The 25,093-nt window shown below is 38.6% G+C and overlaps 1 protein-coding gene across 12 annotated transcripts in view; it reads left to right on the top strand.

Moving 5' to 3' along the window:
* The window catches only part of BRCA1 (BRCA1 DNA repair associated), a 63,276-nt gene that overhangs the window by 14,914 nt on the left and 23,269 nt on the right, over positions 1-25,093 (top strand). For 3 of the 12 annotated variants that reach the window (XM_036269563.1, XM_036269565.1, XM_036269567.1), the window contains 10 exons: positions 5,059-5,136; positions 6,727-6,815; positions 7,862-8,001; positions 9,722-9,827; positions 10,739-10,784; positions 12,305-12,381; positions 13,276-16,641; positions 17,013-17,101; positions 20,368-20,539; positions 24,311-24,434. In XM_036269563.1, the coding sequence (XP_036125456.1) occupies positions 5,059-5,136; positions 6,727-6,815; positions 7,862-8,001; positions 9,722-9,827; positions 10,739-10,784; positions 12,305-12,381; positions 13,276-16,641; positions 17,013-17,101; positions 20,368-20,539; positions 24,311-24,434 (4,287 nt within the window). Of the gene's footprint in view, positions 1-5,058; positions 5,137-6,726; positions 6,816-7,861; positions 8,002-9,721; positions 9,828-10,738; positions 10,785-12,304; positions 12,382-13,275; positions 16,642-17,012; positions 17,102-20,367; positions 20,540-24,310; positions 24,435-25,093 lie in introns of those variants that run through there. The other 9 variants (XM_036269564.1, XM_036269566.1, XM_036269572.1 and 6 more) reach the window with 7 other exon arrangements.

Raw genomic sequence — 25,093 nt, 5'->3', positions numbered from 1 at the left:
TTTGCTTTTCCACTGAATCCCCTCCATCTAGAACAGCATCAGACTTGTAGTAAACGTTGGCTGTATGAGTGAATCACTGCTTTTAATGATAACCATGGCTACCCCTACTGTTTTCATTTCTTTTTTCCTTTCTATCTCTCTTCTCTTAAGTCTTCTTCCTTAGGGAACACTGATCTTTATAGACACCTCCAGCCAATGCAAGCAATATTTTCCTTTGTTAAAGAAGCTGATTCATTAGAATATGTTGCCTGTGTTCTTCAAGTCTTCTTAGACATATTTATTGTCTGAGACAACCAACAAAATTAAACTATATCTGAGCCATTCTAAAAACCCAATGTCTGCCCTGGCTGGTTTGGCTCAGCAGTTAGAGCATTGGCCTGCGGTCTGGAGAGACCCGGGTTCGGTTCCCGCTAAGGGCATGTACCTCGGTTGCAGTTTGTCCCCAGCCCTGGTTGGGTTGTGTGGGTGGCAACCACTCGATATGTCCCATGTTTCTTTCTCTCTCTCTCCCTCCCACTCTATCTGAAAAAATATCAAAAAATTAATTAATTAATTAATTAAAAATAAATAAATAAAAACCCAGTGTCTCAGAAGGATGGAACCTTCATTCCTTAGACTTCTAATGAGCAGCTTGGTTATACCAGACACTATATCAGGTATTGTGAATATAAAAATGAGCACGTTTTCTCCCTGCCTTGAGTTTTTAAAAAACACTTTTATTGTGCTCTGGCTGGTTGGGCTCAGCAGTTAGAGAGCGTCGGCCTGCAGTCCACAGAGAGCCGGGTTCGGTTCCCGCTAAGGGCACCTACCTCGGTTGCAGTTTGTCCCCGGCCCCACGTGGGGTTGCGTGGGACACAGCCACTTGATGTGTCCCTTTCACGTCGATGTTTCTCTCTCTCTCTCTGACTTCCTCTCTCTCCCTGCCATTCTATCTGAACAAAAATGGAAAGATGTCCTTGGGTGAGGAAAAAAAAGAAAAAACACTTTTATTGAGATATAATTTACATGCTACAAAATTCACCCAAAGTGTACAATTCAGTTTTTTGTTTAGTAAATTCAGAGTTGTACAACCATCACTACAGTTTAAGTTTAGGATAGTTTCATCACCCCAAAAAGAAATCCTTACTTATTAGCAGCACTCCCTGTTCCCACCTCCCACCTTTTTTTAGGCAACTACAAATCTTTCTGTCTCCAGATTTGTCTATTCTGGACATTTTATTTAAATGAAATCATACTGTATGTGGGTTTTTGGGTCTGGCTTTTTTCCCTTAATGTTTTCAAGCTTCATCCAATATTGTAGCTTATATCAGTACTTCATTTTTATGGCTGAATAGTATTCCATTGTGTGAATGTACCTATTCTATTCATTGATTGATGGACATTTGGATTGTTTCTACTTTTTGGCTATTATGAATATTGCTGTTATGAACATTTGTGTACAAGTTTTATATGGATTAATGTTTTCATTTCTCCAGGGAAAAAAATCTAGGAGTAGAACTGCAGAGTCATGTGGTAACTCTATGTTTAACATTTTGAGGAACTGCCAAACTGGATTTCAAAGTGGTTGCATCAGTTTATATTTTCACCAGCAATGAATTAGAATTTCAATTTCTCCGCATCATCTCTAATACATTTTATCTGTCTTTTATTTGTACAGGCCATTCTAGAGGGTTTAAAGTGGTATCTCATTGTGGCTTTAATTTGCATTTTCGTAATGATTATGTTGAGCATCTTTTCATGTGCTTGTTGACTATTTGTATATCTTCTTTGGAGAAAATATCCATTCAAATCCGTTGCCCATTTTTTCAATTGTTTGTAGATTCAATTGTTGATAGCTATGTATTCATTGTCATTTTGTTTGTTCATATTTTTTATCTGTTTCTTCAAGAAGACCCTTCAACATTTCATGTAATAATGGTTTGGTGGTGATGAACTCCTTTAGCTTTTCCTTGTCTGGGAAACTCTTTATATGGCCATCGATTCTAAATGACAGCTTTGCAGGATAGAGTAATCTTGGTTGTAGGTTCTTGTTTTGCATCACTCTGAATATTTCTTGCCACTCCCTTCTGGCCTGCAAGGTTTCTTTTGAGAAATCAGTTGACAGTCTAATGAAAACTCCCTTGTAGGTAACTAACTGCTTTTCTCTTGCTGCTTTTAAGATTCTCTCTTTGTCTTGATCCTTTTGCATTTTGATGATGATGTGTCTTGGTTGGTGTGGGCCTCTTGGGGTTCATCTTGTTTGGGACTCTCTGTGCTTCCTGGACGTGTATGTCTGTTTCCTTCACCAAGTTAGGGAAGTTTTCTGGCATTATTGTTTCAAATAGGTTTTCGGTTTCTTGTTCTCTCTCTTCTCTTTCTGGCACCCCCAAGATGCAAATGTTGGCACGCTTGAAGTTGTCCCAGAGGCTCCTTACACTATCCTCATGTTTTGGATTCTTTTTTCTTTTTGCTGTTCTGATTGGGTGTTTTTTGCTTCCTTATATTCCAAACTGATGGTTTGCTTCTTGGCTTTACCTACTCTACTATTGAATCTGTGTAAATTATTCTTTATTTCAGTTAGTGCCTCCTTCACTTCTGACTGGTCCTTTTTTATTCTCTTGAGGCCCTCACTAAGTTCACTGAGGTTCTCACTAAGTTCATTGAGCATCCTTATAAGCAGTATTTTGAACTCAGCATCTGTTAGGTTGCTTATCTTCATTTTGCTTAGTTCTTTTCCTGGGGTTTTGTTCTGTTCTTTCTTTTGGGACCTGTTTCTTTGTCTCCTCATTTTGGCTGCCTCCCTGTGTTTGTTTCTGTGTATTACTTAACGAGAGGTATGGGGTGATCTGAGACCAGATGCTGCTTGTTTGAAAGAATTTAGGAAAACCTGAAGCAGGACCCAAGACAGGCCAGTCCTATGGTGAAGCAACTGGCAACAGCTTGGGTGGGCCTGAAAGTTGGGTGGGGCGGGGCCTCAGGGAATCACCAGGGTGGGGCAAACAGTGTGAGCCAGGCAGCTGGAGTCCCAGTATGGCAGCTGTCTGCCGCCCCAGGGAAGGGCTCACCAAAGGAATAAAGGCCCCTGACAGCAGTCTGTCCAGGAGAAAGCCCCCTCTCCAGCCCTCGCTCCAATGCCGAACAGCTCAGTTCTTCCCTGTATGTCTCTGGTGCCCCTCGAGCTGCCTCCCCTCCAAGCTTAGAGGGAGTGAGTCCTAGTAAGTCCGCGTGGGCCCTGTAAGGAGCTGACTGGGGCTCCAGCCGCGTCAGCTTCCCTGAGCCTCAGTTCCCACGGGATTTTCCAGCCAGAAGTGATGGGGATTCTCTTCCTGGCACTGAAACCCTGAGCGGGGCACCTGGTGTGGAACGGGGACACCTTAGTCCTCAGGGAGGACCTTCCCAGCCGAGGTGTCCTCCTGATTTTTATCCGCCACACGTGGGTGTGGGACCGGCCCACCCACCTCCGCCCCTCCTACCAGTCTTGATGTGGCTGCTGCTTTAATTCCATAGCTGTAGGACTTCCATTCAGCTTGATTTCAGGCGGTTTTGAATGATGGTTGTTCTGTAGTTTAGTTGTAACTTTGATGTGGTTGTGGGAGGACGCGATACTCCATTTAACCTATCTGCCATCTTGACTGGAAGTCTCTCTTTGTATATTTTAGATACAAGTCCCTTATTTGATATATATGATTTGCAAATATTTTCTACTCTTCTGAGGATGCTACTTCACTTTCTTCATGGTATTATAGCGCAAAGTTTTAAAACTTGATGTAGTTCAATGTGTCTAGTTTTTCCTTTGGTTGCTTGTGCTTTTGGTATTTGTTTATTTAAGAAATCATTGTTTAACCCAAGATCACAAAGATTTAATTTTAGTTCTTACTTTTAGTCCTGTGATTGATCCATTTTGAGTTAATTTTTTCTGTTATATAAGGTAGGAGTCTAGCTTCGTTTTTTACATGTGAATATTGAGTTGTCCCAGCACTGTTTGTTGATAAGACTATTCTTTTTCCATTTATGTATTTATTTATTTGCTTTTTATGTATGTTAATTTTCACCTAAGGATATTTTTCCATTGATTTTTATTTTAGAGAGAGTGGAAGGAAGGGAGAGAGAGAGAGAGAGAGAGAGAGAGAAACATCAGTGTGAGAGACATATCCATTGGTTGCCTCCCGCATGACCCTGACAGGGCTGTGATCAAACCTACACCCAGGTATGTGTCCTTGACCCGAATTGAACCTGAGACCCTTTGGTCCCTGAACCAACACCAACCACTGAGCCCAACCAGCCAGGGCTCTTTTTTCATTTATTGTCTTGGTGTAATTGTTGGAAATCAGTTGACCATATATGAATGGGTTTCTTTTTATACTCTCAGTTTTGTTCCATTGATGTATATGTCTGCTCTTAAGCCACACTGTCTTGATTACTGTAGCTTTGTATTGAGGTGCTGAGTTTTTTGTTTTTTTGTTTTTAATCCTCACCCCAGGATATTTTTCCATTTATCTTTAGATAGAGCAGGAGGGAAGAAGAGAGAGAGAGAGAGAGACATTGATGTGAGAGAGGCACACCGACTGGTTGCCTCCCACATGACCCCTACCAGGGCCAGGGACGAACCACAACTGATGTACGTGCCCTTAGCCAGAATCAAACTCGGGACTCTTTGGTCCGTGGACCAATGCTATAACCGCTGAGCCAAACTGGCTAGGGCAAGGTGCTGAGTTGTTAAACTAATTATAATCATTTTACTTGAACAATTCGCCATTTCTCTCTGATTATGCAGCGTGAAATAATTATCATTATGTATGCCATATTAACTCTTTAATATGTTTTATTTGCTCATAACAGTAAGCCATGTGCATGTAAGTTCACTTTTCATAGATCACTGCTTATGTAGTTTGGATTTTTGCTTATGCAGCATCTAAAAACAATTAAAGAAGGCCATTGGTTGTAATTCACCTGCCAATGCCTTTAAAATGGCTCTTAATGTTGTGAGATTATTTTTTTCATGGCTATTTTGCCTTTTGAATATTCTCTCTATAAAAAATAATAACTTGAATTGTTCTTTTCATTCTTTATAATTTGTAGGTTTTGTATGCTGAAACTTCTCAACCAGAAGAAAGGGCCTTCACAGTGTCCTTTGTGCAAAAATGATATAACCAAAAGGTATATAACTAGTGATGGGAGGTTGTAGAAATTCTTTACTACTGTAGCTGTTCCTAGCAAATCATTTCTCAGTAGGAAAATGTTTAACAGGATATTTAGCTGACAGAATAAATTATTTCTTAAGTTATTTTCCTGAAAGTATTATTATTATTATTTTTTTTGCATTTATTTTCAGATAGAGCAGGAGGGAGAGAGAAAGAGAGAGAGAGAAACATCAACATGAGAGAGACACATTCGAGTGGCTGCCACCCACATAACCCCAACCAGGGCTGGGGACAAACCGCAACCGAGGTATGTGCCCTTAGTGGGAACCGAACCGGGGCCTCTCTGGTCCACGGAGAAATGCTCTAACCGCTGAGCAAAACCGGCCAGGGCTCCTGAAAGTATTTATGGTACCTTACACAGGTATTAGCCATTCATTGCCTTTTTCTAATGGTTCTGAATGGCGCAATAGCTTGCTGTCTTATGTAAAGTAGGGTATACTACCTGCCCCCATTGTCTCCTGATTCTTTTATTTTTCTTCCCTGCATACTTATTTTTTACTTAATTATTTACACATAAATATATATAATTATGTATTTATATAATGTGCGTCCCTCTAGGATGTAAGTTCTATTAGGGTATTGGCTTTGTCTGTCTCAGTCAACACTGTTTTTTCAGTCTTTGGCATAGAGTAGTCACTCAGATCTTTAAAGGAGTAAATGAATTATATTGTTCTACAACTTTACTAAGTCAGAATCTTTCTTTGGACATTGTCATCTATTTGTGCTTTCAAAATAATGTAATCGTCATTTGATAGAAATCCCTGAGAGCTAGAAGTGGTAAGTTGGGTGGATTGGGGTTCAGATCACATGATCTCACTTATTTTGATGAACAAAATAGACCCAAACCCAGAGACATAGAAGCAGGGTGCAGACTGACAAAACGTTAGAAGAGGGGATCGGGGGGGAGGGGAGAGATAAACCACAAAACCACAAAAGTTATATGCATGTATGTGTAACTATGGACATAGACAACAATGCCTGGGATCTGGAGGAGGGTGTCAATGGGGGGAAAAGAAACATCTGTAACAAAAATTAATAAATAAAAATATTAAAAATTAATAAAAATAATAGTAAGTTCTCTGTGCATTGGATTTATATCTGCTATGGATTCAGCGTACTATTTTAGTTCTTTTTTTATCCTCACCCGAGGACATTTTTCCCTTTTTTGTTCAGCTAGAGTGGGAGGGAAAGAGAGAGAGAGAAACATCAAAGGGACACATGGAGTGGTTGCCACCCACACGACCCAACCAGGGCCGGGGACAAACTGCAACCGAGGTACGTGCCTTTAGCGGGATCCGAACCCAGGTCTCTCTGGACTGCAGGCCGATGCTCTAACCGCTGAGCCAAATCGGCCAGGGCCAGAGTACTATTTTAGATAGTTATAGGCCTTTAGTAGGCTTGAATGGCAAAAAAGAAAATGTAAAACAATCAGTCCTGATGTCAGTGATGTTTTGATTTATTAGTATACATGTCTTTCCTTATTTTAGTGTCCTTAAAATGTTGATAATTACTTGCTAAGTGTGTCTCTCAAACAATTTAATTTCAGAAGCCTACAAGAAAGTACAAGATTTAGTCAGCTTGTTGAAGAGCTGCTGAAAATTATTCATGCTTTTGAGCTTGACACAGGATTACAGTGTAAGTGTTGTATAGCCCTAGTGGCCAATGCTAAAGAGGAGGTTTACGCAGTTATTTTCTTTGAATAGGTGATAAGACCTTTTGGTCTAGATTAATTTTAGCTCTTTATCTGTAATCTATTTGTTAAATCATTCCCACTGGTCTCACACCTTATTTGATCCTAAGATCTGTGTGTTTTTTTTTTCACATAAATTAGGGACAGTTTACCGTCAGTGGTATGTCATTATTTAATTGTGTTTTCTTTCTTTATTTTTCTTTATTTTTTAGAGAGACAGGAGGGTAGAGGGAGAGAGAGAGATAGAAACATCAATGAGAGAGAACATCAATTGGCTGCCTTCTGCATGCCCCCCATTTGGGGATTTGGCCCACAGCATGGGCATGTGTCCTGACCAGGAATTGATCTGGCGACCTCTTGGTGCATTGGTCGACACTCATCCACTGAGCCACACCAGCTAGGCTGTGTTTTCTTTCTTAATGGTAGAGAAAGTAATAATGCTCTTACTTCGTTGGTATCTTTGATTCAATGAACTATGGTATTAATAGGCAAATTAGTTAGTATTGCAGTGGGAGAAAGAGAGTAGAAATAACTTTGATGGTCTGTGTGTTAATAAACACACATTCTAGGAGTAGAATTTCCAAAGTTGATTTTAAAAAATTATAGGTAACCTTTAATGCATTGTCATTTATTTTTACTCCTCATCCAAGGATATTTTTTCATTGATTTTTTTTTCCCCCCAAATAGAGTAGGGGGTGGGGAGGAAGTGAGGGGGAAAGAGAGAGAGAGAAACATCAACGTGAGAGAGACGCATTGATTAGTTGCCTCCCGCACGACCCCAGCCAGAGCTGGGGATCAAACCCACAACCAAGGTACGTGCCCTTGACTGGAAATCAAACCCAAGGCCCTTTGATCCAGGGGCCAGCTCTAACCACTGAGAAAACTGGCCAGAGCTAATGCATTGTCTTAGTATAACAAAGAGCATTCACAGGATTTATCTTGGTTCTTTGATTACAATTATAAAAATAATGTTTTCCCTTGTAATTCACAGTTGCAAACAGTTATAACTTTTCAAAAAAGGGAAATAATTCTCCTGAGCATCTAAAGGAAGAAGTTTCTGTCATCCAAAGTTTGGGCTTCCGAAACCGTGCCGTAAGACTTCGACAGAGTGAATCTGAAAATCCTACCTTGGTAAAGCCATTTTTGTTTATTCTGGTAAAATCTCTTCCTTGAGTATTGTGAATTAGTGAATGTGCTAGATGCTCAAGGATTTATATAAAATGTCAGTAAACAAGGTAAGATGGTGAATTAAGTGTTTGGACAAATGTTCTAATGAACAAGAGTTAGAGGAGTTGAGAGACTGTCTATGTACCTACTGTGGTCAGGAGAGCCTTAACAGGCCTTTCCCCTGCATGTAGTGCTCTGTCCATCCTGATGTTTATCAAAAATAGCCACAGGGTCACTGATGGTCTTAAGTTTGCTATATATTTTTTTGTTGTTAATCCTTACCTAAGAATATTTTTCCATTGATTTTTAGATAAAGTGGGAGGGAGAGAGAGAGAGAGAGAAAGAAACATCAATGTCAGGGAGACACATCGGCCCTGGCCCATTTGGGCTCATTAGGTTAGAGTGTCAACCTGCGGACCAAAGAGTCTTGGGTTCCATTTCTTGTCAAGGGCATGTATCTATGTTGTAGGTTTGATCCCCAACCTGGTTGGGGTCGTGCAGGAGGCAACCAGTCTATGTATTTCTCTCACATCAATGTTTCTCTCTCTTCCCTCACCGCTTCCACTCTGTCTAAAAATCAATGAAGAAATATCCTCTGGTGAGGATTAACAAAATAAATAAAAGAGAGAGAGAGAGACATTGATTGGTTGCCTCCCACACAACCATGACCAGGGCCAGGGATCGAACCTGCAACCCGGGTCCTCAGGCTGACGCTTTAACTGCTGGGCCAAACTGGCCAGGGCAACCTTGCTAGTTTTTACAATAACCATCTTATGGCAATTCTCCACGCATGAGCAAGTATATTTTTTTTATTTCCTCTGAAAAGAAAATCAGTTTTTAATTTAAAAATTGCTTCAACTTTTTGGCCAGTGTGGCTCAGTGGTTGAGCATCGACCCATGTACTAAGAGGTCGCCAGTTCGATTCCCAGTCAGGACACATGCCCAGGTTGTGGGCCTGATCCCCAGTGGGGGGCGTGCAGGAGGCGGCCATTCGATGTTCTCTCTCATTGATGTTTCTGTCTCTCTACTTCTTCTCTCTCTAAAATCAATAAAATCTGTTTAAAATCTGTTTTAAAAAATTTGTTTCAACTTAAGAGGTGTAACTGTAGAGGGAATAAAAGACTGTTTGCTCTGTTGTTCCTTATATGTGAATAATGGAGATCTCAAAAATACTAGGTCTTATACCAGTATTCATTTTTTAGTAGATGTTGAAGGACTCAAAAAGAAGAAGGAAAACTTTGTTGGAATAATGTTGGATTTTAATATATTCCTTTTTATACTGAATGATCTTAGGATTAAAGGGATATTATTATTATTTTTTAATTATTTTTTATTTTATCTTAGTTGCCAAGTCTGTTATATGATTGGATATGTGTACTAAATGAATTTTATTCCCTTTCTATACTGTATTATAATATAAAGTATTAGCTTCAAAATATGCTTTTCTTATACTTCAAAAATTACACAGATAATACATATTTAAAAATTTAAAACAACAAAAAGGAAAATATATTCAAGTCATTAGAACATAACTCATACATTTTGATGTGTAGTTTGCCAAGTGTTTTTTCTAGGTGTCATAAATTTTAGCTTATTTATTATGGTCTATTTGTTTTGTCTGTGACCTTGAGTTGCTCTTCAAGGAAAAAAGCAAAGAATTAGTTGATCATTCTTTACTGCTTAGCAGGAAACCAGTCTTAGCGTCCAACTCTCTAACCTTGGAATTGTGAGATCACTGAAGACAAAGCAGCAGGTACAATCTCAACATAAGTCTGTCTACATTGAATTGGGTAAGAGTCTCAGATTTTTTAAATTTAGAACAGTAGTTGCCAGATTCTTTGTCTTACAGTTTTATTAGAAACCTTGGTCATAATTTACACAATGGCAGGGAGCTTTAGGAAGCAAAAATAAAATAATACTATTAGCCTTGTGGTGTGTTTATAAATAATGTAAAAGGATGCAGCTCTTACCTTGAAGAACCTTACTTTATAAAGAGAGCAAAAGAACGATGTCTGGTTATAAGTACATATAAATATACGGCAGGTCCTTGAATAGTATTGCTTCTTTCAATGTCATTTCGTTATAACTGGGAATGAGATGTCAAAGGAATATAACTCTTGTTTATATTAATTAGTCTGTGGTATAGTTGGTTTTGTCATATGTCATTTTGCTTGAAGTCACAGAACCAATTAACAACATTGAGTGAGAACTTACTATACTTTGGAAAGATGAAAAGTAGGAATAAGAAAGAACATGATGGACTGGCTACAGCATTTGGAAGGATCCAAGATAAATTGTACTAGACTAGAAAGACTTAAGAAGAGCTGAGCTCAATTCAGACAGTTTTCTCTAATTGTCTTGTCCTCTAGAATATATTTATAATTGGAAAGAGTGACCTTTATTATATTTATTTTACAGATGAGGTAATTAAGGCAAAGAAAAATTTTGCCAAGGGAGTGAAGCTAGTAAGTGGCAGAGCCATGATTCAAACCTAGGAATTTGGGCTTCAGAGCCTGTGTTTACAACTACTTCTCTGTATTTTCTGACATATGTATGTATCATTGTGCCATGGAATGGGTGCTTAGTAAATATTTTTGTATGAGTATCTGTTTTGCAAAAGGTACATTTTTTTAGTTTAACCCTTTTAGTAAAAATTCTTTTATTGACTTGTTCTTTGGGGGTATTTGGGGAATTTTTTTAGGATCTGATTCTTCTGAAGATACGGTTAATAAGGCAAGTTATTACAGGTGAGTCAAAGGGAGTCTTTGTTAAGCTGGCATTTTTAGTTAATATTAAGGATTGGTATTTTTTTAGGTTAGAATTATGGCATTGGCATAGACCATCCACTTTAATCTCATTTTATAGCTGAGAACATGCCCTTTTAGTTTGTTTTATTTCTTTTTACTTAAAACATTTTTTTATTAATTGGTTTTAGGGAGGGATGGGGTGAGAGAGAGAGAGAGAGAGAGAGAGAAAGAGAAACATCAATTTGTTGTTCCACTTATTTATGCATTCATTGGTTGCTTCTTGTATGTGCCCTGACTGAAGATGGAACCTGCAACTTTAGCGTATCAGGACAATGCTCTAATCAACTGAGCTACCAGGCCAGGGCCCTTGTTTGTGTGATTTCTTGGTGAAGAGTCCAAAAGAATTTAAAATGACAATTCTGTCCCTGGCCGGTTTGGCTTAGTAGTTAGAGTGTCAGGCCAGGACCGAAGAGTCGCGGGTTTGATTCTGGGTCAAGGATGGGTACCTTGGTTTCGGATTCCATCCCCGGTCCCAGATCGGGGAAGAAACCAATTTCTGTGTCTCTCTCACATGGATGTTTCACTCCCTCCTTCTCTCTCTTCTTCAAACTCTATCTGAAAAAACTGGTGGAAAAATATCCTCAGGTGACGATTAAAAAGTAAATAAAATAACAATTCTGCACCAGCTTGTTTCCAGCAGATGATCTACTCTGCTCTAGCTGAATTCCTTGTGTATAGTAGTATTGACACAGTGGTAATTGTGGCTGATTAAAATATTAGAGGTCTCCAGTTTTCTTTCCTTCCTCTGTTTCTTAATTTCATCTATCCCTCAACCTTTATGTAAATTATACAATAATCTACAAGCAACCCCCAACTGTGTTACCTGGCAAATTGCTTTCCTTACGAATTATTGCTTCACCTTAAGATCTGTGATGTCTTATCTGAACTACAGTGGAGTCGTTGCCAATCAGATTTTGTTTGCAAATGACTTTTTCCTAAGCTCTCTATTGATAGGGAGTAGTTTTAAGCCTGAAAAGAAGCATGGAAGGCAGAGTGGCAGACTGGTGCATTCTTTGCATACTATTAGGATATCTGCTTCATCCCAGTGCTCCCTTTGGTTAGATAATCTTTGTTCTTGCATTCTCATTAAGATATACTTTTAAGTTTTGTGGGGTTTTTGTTTTTGTTGTTGTTTTTTGTTTGTTTGTTTTTGCTTTACTGCCTCTTGGTTATTGTTTGTATTTAAATTGGCTATTATTTACATTTTGGTTCTTATTTGCATGTCCATAAAGCAAAGTTCTGCACTCTTGCTCTGATTTGTGTGACTGTGTGTGTCTTTGACCCTTCCATTTTGACTAGAAGTTACTAAAGGAGAGAGTAGATATCAGAAAGTGAATCAGACTGATCAGTTTACTGCCACCCTACCTAAAGGAGCTAACATATTTGATCTTGCTCATTTGACAACTCTTTGATCATGTAACTTAGCGTTTCTCATTAAGGCTTCTGTCTTTTTCCTATAGTGTGGAAGATCATGACTTGTTACAAATCACTCCTCAAGGAACCACGGCTGAAGCCAGTTTGAATCCTGTAAAAAAGGGTAATGGCAAGTCTTCCCAACATAACAGACCCTGAAGAGAGAGTGGGTAGATAGAGTACTATAATTAGATTATTCTGAAGACCATTTGGGACATTTATAATTCACAACATCTCTTGGCACAGCTAGAATATTATTCTTTCTCAGATGTTATGGTACAGCCTGATCTATTTCAGTGGCACTGGACTGATGTGATTGTAATAGTACCTTTGTAACTGGTTGTTGCCTTTTACTTTAAAGTTATTTGTTTATATGTCATCTTTTGCATATTGGTATTTAAATAGAAGGAGTAAGAGTCTGAGGATAGAACAGAGCACAGTAGGTCTGATGCCCAAAGTCTGCTTTTTTTTTTTTTTTTTTTTTTTTTTTTTAATCCTCACCCAAGGATATTTTTCCATTTTTTGTACAGATAGAGTGGGAGGGAGAGAGAGGAAGAGAGAGAGAGAGAGAAACATCGATGTGAAAGGGACACATCGAGTGGCTGCCACCCGCACGACCAACCAGGACCGGGGACAAACTGCAACCGAAGTACGTGCCCTTAGCGGGAACCGAACCCGGGTCTCTCCAGACCGCAGGCCGACGCTCTAACCGCTGAGCCAAACCGGCCAGGGCCCAAAGTCTGCTTTTAATTCACTGTTACAGGTTAGGGGAAAAGGAGGTGAGGTTTATGAGTAGGGAGAATTCTGAAATTAAAATTTTAATTATCTTGAGTGGAACTAATGAGAAAAGGAATTAAATGAAAGACTATGACCTACATCTTCAATATACTTGGTTGTTTAAAAGAATAGTTTCTCTAAAAATAGCCAGTTGTTTATTTCCACCCCAAGTTGTATTAAGTATGTATTTTTTAATGATAACTCCAATTGTTAATTACCTGTTGTTTTTGTATACTTTCAGCTGCGTGTGAGTTTTCTGAGGGCATAACAAATATTGAACATCATCAATCCAGTAGTAAAGATTTGACCACCACTGAGAAGCATGCAACTGAGAAGCATACAGAAAAGGATCAGGGTATTTCTGTTTCAAACTTGCATGTGGAGCCATGTGGCACCAATACTCATGCCAGCTCATTACAGCATGAGAACAGCAGTTCACTACTTACTAAAGACAGAATGAATGTAGAAAAGGCTGAATTCTGTAATAAAAGCAAGCAGCCTGGCTTAGCAAGGAGCCAGCAGAGCAGATGGGCTGAAAGTAAAGAAACATGTAATGATAGACAAATTCCCAACACAGACAAAAAGGTAGTTCTGAATGCTGATCCTCTGAATGGGAGAAAAGAACCTCCAGGCTCTGACCATCCTAGAGATTCCCAAGATGTTGCTTGGATAACACGGAGTAGTAGCATACAGAAAGTTAATGAGTGGTTTTCCAGACGTGATGAAATACTAACTACTGGTGGCTCACGTAATGATAGGTCTGAATCAAATGTTGTAGTAGCTGGTGCAGTAGAAGTTCCAAATGAAGTAGATGGATATTCTGGTTCTCCAGAGAAAATAGCCTCAATGGCCCGTGATCCTCATTATGCTTTAATATGTGAAAGAGTCTGCTCCAAACCACCAGAAAGTAGTATTGAAGATAAAATATTTGGGAAAACCTATCGGAGGAAGGCAAGCTTCCCTAATTTGAGCCACATAAGTGAAAATCTAATTATAGGAGCATCTGCTGTAGAACCCCAGGTAACAAAAGAATGTCCCCTCACAAATAAACTAAAACGTAAAAGGAGAACATCAAGCCTTCATCCTGAGGATTTTATCAAGAAAGTAGATTTGGCAGTTGTTCAAAAGACTCCTGAAAAGGTAATTGAGGGAACTGACCAAATAGAACAGAATGGTCATGTGATGGCTATTACTAATAATGGTCATGAGAATAAAACAAAAGATGATTATGTTCAGAAAGAGAAAAATGCTAACCCAACAGAATCATTGGAAAAAGAATCTGCTTTCGCAACTAAAGCTGAGCCTATAAGCAGCAGCATAAGCAATATGGAACTAGAATTGAATATCCACAGTTCTAAAGCACCTAAGAAAAATAGGCTGAAGAGGAAGTCTTCTACCAGGCACATTTATGCACTTGAACTAGTAGTCAATAGGAATCCAAGCCCACCTAATCATACGGAACTACAGATTGATAGTTGTTCTAGCAGTGAAGAGGTGAAGGAAAAAAATTCTGACCAAATACCAGTCAGACATAGCAAAAAGTTTCAACTCACGGAAGGTAAAGAACCTGCAACTGGAGCCAAGAAGAGTAACAAATCAAATGAACAAATAAATAAAAAACTTGCCAGTGATGCTTTTCCAGAACTAAACTTAACAAACATACCTGGTTTTTTAACTAATGGTTCAAGTTCTAATAAACTTCAAGAGTTTGTCAATCCTAACCTTCAAAGAGAAGAAACAGAAGACAACCTAGGAACAATTCACATGTCTAATAGTACCAAAGACCTCAAAGACCTGATATTAAGTGGAGGAAGAAGTTTGCAAACTGATAGATCTATGGAGAGTGCCAATATTTTATTGGTACCTGAAACTGATTATAGCACGCAGGACAGTATCTCATTACTGGAACCTGACACCCCAGGGAAGGCAAAAACAGCTCCAAATCAACATGCGGGTCTGTGTGCAGAAATTAAAAACCCCAAGGAACTTATGCATGGTTGTTCTAAAGATACTAGAAATGACAGAGAAGACTTTAAGGATCTGTTGAGACCTGAAGTTAACCACACTCAGGAGACAAGCATAGAAATGGAAGAGAGTGAACTTGATACGCAGTATTTACAGAATACATTCAAGGTTTCAAAACGTCAGTCATTTGCTCTGTTTTCAAATCCAGAAAAGGAATATGCAACAGTCTATGCCCACTCCAGGTCCTTAAGGAAACAAAGTCCAAAAGTCACTCTTGAATGTGGACAAAAAGAAAATCAGGGAGAGAAAGAATCTGAAATCGAGTATGTACGGACAGTTTACACAACAGCAGGCTTTCCTATGGTTTGTGAGAAAGACGAAAAGCCAGAAGAATATGCCAAATGTAGCATGAAAGGAACCTCTAGCCTTTGTCAGTCACCTCAGTTAAGAGGCAACGAAACTGATCTCACTATTGGAAATAAACCCAGAATTTCACGAAACCCATATCATATGCCATACATTTCTCCCTTTGTTAAAACTGTAAGTAAGAAAAACCTGTCAGAGGGAAAGTTTGAGGAACATTCAGTGTCACCTGAAAAAGCAATGAGAAATGAGAACATTCAAAGTACAGTGAGCCCAATTAGCCTAAATAACAGAGAGAGCACTTTTAAAGAAGGCAGCTCAAGCAGTACTAATGAAGTAGGCTCTAGTATCAATGAAGTAGGTTCCAGTGGTGAAAACATTCAAGCAGAACTGGCTAGAAACAGAGGATCAAAATTAAATACTATGCTCAGATCAGGTCTCATGCAACCCGAAGTCTATAAACCTAGCCTTTCCTTAAGTGATTGTGAACATCCTGAAATAAAAAGACAAGGAGAAAATGAAGGAGTAGTTCAGGCTGTTAATGCAGATTTCTCTCCATGTCAAATTTCAGATAATTTAGAACAATCTATGGGAAATAGTCCTGCTTCTCAGGTTTATTCTGAGACACCAGATGACCTGTTAAATGATGATGAAATAAAGGAGAATAGCAGCTTTGCTGGAAGTGGCATTAAGGAAAGATCTGCTATTTTTAGCAAAAGTGTCCAGAAAGAAGAATTCAGAAGGAGCCCTAGCCCCCTTGTCCATACACATTTGACTCATACTCGCCAAAGAGGGGCCAGGAAATTAGAGTCCTCAGAAGAGGACATGTCTAGTGAGGATGAAGAGCTTCCTTGCTTCCAACATTTATTATTTGGTAAAGTAAGCAGTATGCCTTCTCCATCTACCAGACATAATGCTGTTGCCACAGAGAGTCTGTCTAAGAAAACAGAGGAGAACCTAGTATCATTAAAGAGTAGCTTAAATAACTGCAGTAACCAGGTAATGTCAGCAAAGGCATCCCAGGAACATCACCTTAGTGAAGACACAAGATGTTCTGGTAGCTTATTTTCCTCACAGTGCAGTGCATCCGAAGACTTGACCGCTAATACAAACACCCAGGATCCTTTCTTCATATTTGATTCTCCTTCCCAAGAAGGGAGGCACCAGTCTAAAAACCAGGAAGTTCTGAGTGACAAGGAATTGGTTTCAGACGATGACGAAAGGGAAACTGGCCTGGAAGAGGATAATCAAGAAGAACAGAGTGCGGATTCAAACTTAGGTATTTTATAGAAATCAACTAAATTTTTTGCCTTTGGAGGAGCACATTTTACGAGTTTCTAAGTACAATTGAAGTAACTGTTTCTTATACTTTAAGCATGTTTCTCCTAAGGTGCTTTTCCTTAAAAGCCCTTCACCTAGCTGAAATATCTCTATTTGAATGAGATTTAATGCCCTAGTTTGGTAGACTTGCTTCTGGTTTTCATGGTTATGATTTTTAGAGGAAATCTGCATTTCCTCTAAACAAGGATTGTAATCATTTCGTGTGACATGAAAGTGATATTTGTCCTGCCAATGGGAGCAAACACATAGCAAATGGCAGTATTTGCTGTTTGTTTTATATCTGAATCTGTATTTTTATTATCATTTAAGATGAAGCAGCATTTGAGTATGAGAGTGAAACAAACCTCTCTGAAGACTGTTCAGGACTGTCCTCTCAGAGTGATATTTTAACCACTCAGGTAAATAGCATGTGTGGATGGATGTGTGTGTGGTGTCTTCTGCATTCAGTAGTATATGCATCCTGCATTCTTACATTTGCTTATATCATCCCTTAGAATCAGTGGTGTAACAGTTGTGTGTGGTACCTTGTCTCCTCAAATTAGATTGTAGTCACTCATGCTACCTTTTATTTCATACATACTCATACACATGCCACTGAGCACTGCAGAACACTAAATACTGAATTTAATGAATAACCTAAACCATCAAAACCCATTTGCGCTATAGCAAAAACATATATGAAAGCACTACTCTATCAAAGGAGGGTCACATATTCCACTTGTATACTAATGCACTGGCAATATAAATGATATAATGAGAGGTCATCTATTGGGTGCTTTCAACAGAGACATTCAAATGGCCTTGAAAGAGGAGAAGAATTTTTCCAGGTGGAAAGTGAAGGGAGGCAGCAATCCAGGCAAAGGCACAAAGGCATAAAATGCCCAGGAAGCACAAAGTTGTCCTGTGTGACTAGAAAATGGTATATGGGTGGTTTGGGGGAGAAATAAGAGATAAGAGGGTATGGAGGGCCTTTTGAATGCTCTGCTTAGGAATTTGGACTTTATCCTGAGGGCTATAACGAGTTATAATTATTTAGTTTTCAGAAAGCATTACTGTATAAGCAGTGGTATACCTCTAAGGGCATTGTGGAAGAAAGAGGCATGGTAAATATGTGTTTAAGGACCTTCCACAGTAATGTAGCTGTATTAAAAGTAGAGATTAGGAGGCATTTGATATCTTGCTTCCCACGACTGTTGTCAGTTTGGCTTGAATAAAATCTTATGAAAATTTTAAATAATAGAAAATAAAAGTAGACATCAGAGTAGCGTAGTGGGAAATAGAAGGGTTAATTTAAGAAACATTTGAGAATCAGAATCAAGAAAACTTGGTAACCAATTTGGTTTTGGTCTCCCAAATGTATCTGGCCAATTGCCTACTGGGGAATTGTCTAAGTTGTAAAGTCATTCCTTTGGGAAAACCCAAGGGAAAGTTAACTAATTCTCCCATTACTATTTTTTCTGATTTCCTAACCTATTTAATGGTCACAAGAGGTTAGATGTGATGGTCATGACAGTAGCGTCTAGTACAGCTTCTGAAGCTTACAGATATCTGTAATGTGATTTCATTCCAAATTTACTTAGTTTAGGCAAGCCTTCTTTGATGAGTAGTGGAACTACTCACAAGCACCACATGGTGGCAATGGAGCTATTGCAGACATTGGCAGCAAAACTCTCAGGCCAGCACTGGAAGCCTTTGTGGAGCTGGGAATACATTTTTTGGTCATAAAACCTGAAAACTAAGAACTCAGTGTAGCAGAAGAAAGTAGATAGCTAGTTTTTTGTAGAGGGCACAGTCATTTTCAAGGATCAGAAGAAGAAGAAACGGAGGATGAAACAATCTTGTGTTTCTCCAGGGTTTGGTGACAAACATTGATGTTCCTTCTAAAAGTAATGAAGAAAGGTATATTTTGTAAATCTCCTTAATTACGAAATACTTTGCGTATCAAAAACTTTAGACTCAAGAAAAACAAAAAACAGAAGTAAAAATAGCAACAACAAAAAAGAATCGTAGACTTAGCAGATATCTTTTTATTTTTAGTTAATTAATTTTTTAAAAATTCTCACCCAAGGATATTTGTCTATTTATCATCAGATAGAGTGGAAGGGAGGAAGAAAGAGGGAAACATTGATGTGAAAGAGACACATCCACTTGTTGCCTCCTGCACGATCCTGACCAGGGCTGGGTATGAACCGCAACAGGTACGTGCTCTTGACTGGAATCAAACCTGCAACTCATTGGTCAATGTGTCAATGCTGAGCCCAACCGACAGGGCTAATTAGTTATTTTATTTCAGCCTTAGAGGGTTTTTGTTTTTTTAATTTATTGATTTTAGAGAGAGGGTAGAAAGGGAAGAGAATGAGAGACAGAAGCATGGATGTGTTGTTCCACTTATTTATGCATTCATGGGTTGATTATTGTATATGCTCTGACTGGGGTTGAACCCAAAACTTTGGCATATCAGGATGATGCTATTACCATTTGAGCTACCCGACCAGAGCATAGATTTAAATTTTTTTTGAAATGTAGAGATAAGCATCAGGAGCTCCCTAATCAACGAAGAGCCCCTTATCTTGAGTTGAAAACAATAACTTTCCTTGATAGGGCTATGTCTCTTGGCTCCATCTCTCTAACAGGTCTTTCTCTGTTTTATTCTATAGGTACCCTGTCCCCATCTAGAATGGCAGCACTATGTCTGCTATATCCCCAGCACTAGGACAGTGTCTGACGTGTAATAGATGGTCAACAAATAGTTGTTGAATGGTCAAATAGATAAATTAATGAATTAGCTCTTTGTTCTTTCTGTTAGAAACTAAATGTTCAATGAATCCCAGAAAAAGAAGTGTCCACAAGCCACAAATCAGAAGTTTTTATATGGACTCACCCAAATCTCTTATGATTCCCACAATATTACACCTTTGAAACATAGCTTATGTAAAATGTTCACAGAGCCATGCTAAATTTTTTTTCTTTAATCCTCATCTGAGGACATTTTTGCATTTATCTTCAGATAGAGGCAGGGTGGGAGGAGGGGGGAGAGAAAGAAACATCCATGGGTGAGAGAGATACACCAAATGATTGCCACGCACATAACCCCCACTGGGGCCAGGGACAAAATGCAACCAAGGTACGTGCCCCCAGCAGGAATCGAACCCGGGACTCTCTGGTCTGTAGGCCCACACTCTAACTGCCGAGCCAAACTTGCCAGGGCCAGAGTCATGTTAATTTTAAATATCAAAAGTGTTTAAGTGTCTTAATTATTTTTTCACACCTGAGCTTTTAAAAGAAAATCAACTTAAAAAGGACATCACAATAAAGCAAGTCTATTTGGGAGAGTTTGAGGAATTTTTCTCCTTTATCATCATTTTGAAATAATTTCATGGGCATTAATTGCATGAATATGGTTGGATTAAAGGGTACCCTTTCACATCGATGTTTCCCTCTCTCTCTCTTCCTCTCTCTCCCTCCCACTCTGTCTGTAAAAAAAAAAAAATAAATAAAAAAAAAAAAAAAAAAAAAAAAAAAAAAGGTGTTCAGCCAGAATTTATAATTCCATAGTAGGTGATTTTAATTCCTATGCTAAAATTAATTGGTATGACATAGTCTTGCCTTTTGGCAAGTTTCTGAAAGAGTGTAACTTTCTCCGTGTCATTTCTTGTGTTTGCAGCAGAGGGATACCATGCAAGATAACCTGATAAAGATCAAGCAGGAAATGGACCAATTGGAAGCTGTGTTAGAGCAGCAGGGAAGCCAGCCTTCTAACAAATCCCCTTCCCTCATAGCTGATTCTTGTGCTTCAGAGGACGTACTAAATCCAGAACAGAACACATCAGAAAAAGGTTTGTAATATTGGCCAAATTCCTCTTATGCAAAATTCTTCCCCTCCCTAAGTCTTTATCTCCAGAGAAATGTGGACCATGGACCGAGCTTGAACATGTTATGATCTTTGCTCAGCATATATTTGCTGAGTCACTCCATGGGTAATTTTAGAGCTTTGGTTCTAGTCCCTTTCTACAACTAATTTACCACTCAGAGAGACCAAGACAGTCATTATGTGTCATTGTCTGACTGAGTACCCACAACCAGGAGATGCTATGGGCAGCCCAAAGGAAGTTGAGTATAATGGGAGAGATTGGAAATAGGTAACCCCATCATTTTAGAAAACTTATAAAAAGCACCCATATTCCTTATACCACGGGTGTTAGTTGAAAGAGCATTATGAAAGAAAGCACATTGGGCAGGTTTTTAAATAGGAGCAAATATGTAGCCAAAGTAGATGAGAGGGTAGGCACAGGCATGGGTTCCATGAGGGAAATTGGCGCTTACATATAAGCAGGTGTGGCGCGCCCTCCCAAAGTGTTCTTCATTATTATCTCAGTGATACCTACCCAGCTAACTTAGTGTTCGAGTTCCTTCTTCATCTCTTCCTTACCCAGTCCTACCCAGGGCACTAGGGCCTTCCGTTGAGTCTTTCTAGGAACTCAGCTCCAATTTATTCAGAATTGTGGCCTTGGTCGGGGAGTGTATCTTGCAATATTTTTATGTTCCAGGAGAAGCAGTAGGTTATGCATGAGAACTTAAGAACTCTGTTGCTATGGCAGTGGTTCAAATGTACTTCCTTAAATATTTTCTTTGTAGCTATATCTTTATTTAGTTCATCTCTCAGATAATGAAGCCCATTGTCTAGTCCCCAGCACAATTCTGTTCTTTGAGGTACTTTCACCATCTTCAGCCTAAGAACAGACTAGATATACTTTTTTATTTTAAGTATATTTTTATGAAATTTTTTTTTTTTAAGAGAGAGGAAAGGAGAGAGAGATAGAAACATTGATGTGAGAGAGAAACATCGATCAGCTGCCTCCTGCATGCCCCTTCTTGAGATTGAGCCCACAACCCAGGCATGTGTCCTGACCAGGAATTGAACCAGGACCTGTCAGTCCATGGATGTCACTCAGTCCACTGAGCCACACCAGCCGGGCTAGACTTTTCATTTTTATGCAAAACTTATATAAAATGTTACTGTCTGGCTTTAATCATGTGTAAATCTATCTCATCTTTGGGGGAGGGGTGTTTATTTTTTTCTGAAGATTTCAAAATGTTTCCTGGTGGCTCTTTTGTTTTTTAATTTTATAAATGTTATACTTTTATATGTTTTTATTATGGATTTGAATACCTTTTGACAATTTCTTCTAAATCTCTATAAATCATTTTTGTTAGGAGATTTTACTTTATCCTTTGTGGTAAACTTACTCATTGTTCTAGGGTCTTTGTATCAAATGTCCTGCCCTCTGCATAGTTCTGTCCTACTGTTTATCTAAGGGTCATTCCCAAGCCTGCATAATATTTTTGTGCAAATGTATATACCCATTATAAATTATGTGTACCTTCCTCTGCAGGTTAAGTTATTTTATATCAGGCACTTAGTTGTTTTTGTTCTCCTGGATTACCTGTTATTCATTTATTTTATTTTTTATCCTCACCTGAGGACATTTTTCCTTTTTTTGTTCAGATAGAGTGGGAGGGAGTGGGCTCTGGATCCTTGCATTTATGAAGTAAGGATTAAGGGAAAAGAAAAAACAAATTTTGCCCTATGTTTTTAGGTACTATTGAGTAATTGAATTCTAACTCATTTTCTTCATAGCTTAACCCCATCATAGTGAAAAGAGGAACTCATGTGCCGAATGTTCAAATGTGATGGAATGACTTTTAATGTCTGTATGTCTGAGGCTTCCTACCCTTCCACTTTTTCTTTTTAATAACCCTTTCCAATTGTTAATTCTTTTTGGTGTGATTCCTTAGAGACTGTATATTACCTTTTACCAATTATTACCCTATATTCTAGGGAAATGATACCCTTATTAAAAAGCTTTACATGCCCAGTTGAAAGAAAAACCTACATAGACTGCTTACTTTCAGCAACTGGTAGCTCCAGGCAGAGTTCTTGTGTTCCTAGAAACTCACAGGTTCAGAAAAGATGAGCACAAAGAAAACTATAAATAATGCATTTGAGGATTAACTCAGGAAATCAATAATTATTTCCCCCCAGGTCACCCAGTGTTTAAAATAAACAGTTTAATTATTATAGCCCTTTGTTTACATTTTATGCCTTAGTTTATGGATTTTTGCTTTTCTGATAAAAGCTTGAAATAAATTACAGTCATTGGTGACTTTTTAATGTATAGAAGACATTTGTAATTTTCAAGCATTTGTTTTTGCTTTTTAAATATTTCTGCCTTTAAGCTACTTCCTAGAAAGCAGTGGCACAGTCATACCTTTGGAGGAATTAAATAAATAAAAAGGGTGTACTAACATGTCAGAACTTTGCCTTGGGTCTGTTTTGTGTCTTTTCCTTTCCTTGTGCCATTTCATCATTAGTTCCATGTATTACTTTAGGGTTCCTTATCAGTCGACACCTTGGTTTTTTGTTTTCTTACTAATTGAAAATCTAAAGCAAAATGTCACCTATTTTTTTTCTTTCTCATGTGACCCCTCCACTCTCATTTTCCCATACTTGTAAAAGCTCACGCCTCATTTCATACGGTCTTTAGTGTGGAGGCAATAGGGATGGAAAAGGGAATGTTTTTTTCCAGTACTTTCTCTTCCCTGTTATCTAAGGGGATTTGAGTATAATTTATTTTGTTGTAGAGATAAAAAGTTATTTTCTCTTCTTGTGTCCTTATCATTCAGGGCCAAAAACTATAAATATGATTTTTTTCAGTTGAGTATCTTCATTTACCCAGTCCTAAAGTGTTCCATTTATTTATTTATTTATTTATTTATTTATTTATTTATTTATTTATTTATTTATTCCATTTGTTACTGGATCACTGGTGCTTATAAAATTCTGTCTTATATACTTGCTGAAAAACCAATTTGAGCCCTGGCTGGTTTGCCTCAGCGGTTAGAGCGTCGGCCTGCAGTCGAGAGAGACCCAGGTTCGGTTCCTACTAAGGGCGTGTACCTCAGTTGCAATTTGTCCCCAGCTCTGGTTGGTTGTGCCAGTGGCAGTCATTCGATGTGTCCCTTTCACGTCGATGTTTCTCATTCTCTCTCTCCCTCCCACTCTATTGAACAAAATATGGAAAAAAAATAAAGTTAAAAAAAACACCACAATTTGATTGTCACAGATTGCTGCTTTTTACAATATGTATTTTTATTGATTTTAGAGAGAGAGAAAGGGAGAGGGGGTAACAGAGAGAGAAACATTGATGGATTGCCTTCCTGCAGACACCTCAACTTCACAACTGAACCAACAACCTGGGTATGTGCCCTGACCAGGAATTGAAACGGCGGAGCCATGCCAGCCAGTGCACAAATTGCTGCTTTTGAAAAAAATCTATATACTTACCGAGACAGGTCAGTTGGTTAGAGCATTGTCCTGATATGCCAAGGTTACAGGCTGGGTCACCAGTCAGAGCATGTACAAGAATCAACCAATGTATGCATAAATAAGTGGAACAACAAATCAATGTTTCCTCTCTCTCCCTCTCCCTCTCCCCTCCTTCCTCTCTGTCTAAAATCAATAAATAAGAAAATCGATATACTCACCTGAATTATTACCATCAGGATAAAGCAGTAAATTTCTTTGTTTTTTCATTTCATTTAACCAGTAATAACTTCAGAGAAAAGTAGTGAATATCCTATAAGCCAGAATCCAGAAAACCTTTCTGTGGACAAGTTTCAAGAGTCTCTGGGTAGTTCCATCAGTAAAAGTAAAGAACAAGAAGAGGAAAGGTAAGAAGTAGTAAATGTCAAATTATGGTATCTAAGTAACACTTTTACTTACATTGAACTCTTTTTTTTTTTTTATCCTCACCCAAGGACATTTTTCCATTTTTTGTTCAGATGGAGTGGAAGGGAGGGAGAGGGAGAGAGAGAGAGAGAAACATCGACGTGAAAGGGACACATCGAGTGGCTGCCACCCACACGACCAACCAGGGCCAGAACAAACTGCAACCGAGGTACATGCCCTTAGCAGGAACTGAACTCGGGTCTCTCTGGACCGCAGGCCGACACTCTAACCGCTGAGCAAAACCGTCCAGGGCACGTTGAACTCTTATTGTTAAATATTTTTCACTGTACTTTTTCTGGGTTTTTTGTAAACAGACATTAATCATAGAAAAATGTCAACAAGCCTAGAGGCTAATGGCAGATATCTCCAAGTCAGACCTTCCCCTAAATAAAGGGAAGGTTTTGCCTTTCTAGAAAAAGTTTATTGATTTACCCCAAGAAATATTCATGGTATCTTTCAGGGTATCTGTTCAAATCACTATTGAGATTAGACTGTATAGCACTTTATATTTTCAAAAATACTTGACTGCCTGGCTGGTGTGGCTCAGTGGATTGAGCATCGTCCCATGGACTGAGAGGTCTCAGTTTGATTCCCCAGTCAG

The sequence above is a fragment of the Molossus molossus genome, unplaced genomic scaffold (genome assembly GCF_014108415.1).
Source record: "Molossus molossus isolate mMolMol1 unplaced genomic scaffold, mMolMol1.p scaffold_m16_p_19, whole genome shotgun sequence".
Taxonomy (NCBI): Eukaryota; Metazoa; Chordata; class Mammalia; order Chiroptera; family Molossidae; genus Molossus; species Molossus molossus.
This window is presented reverse-complemented; position numbering and strand designations above follow the sequence as displayed.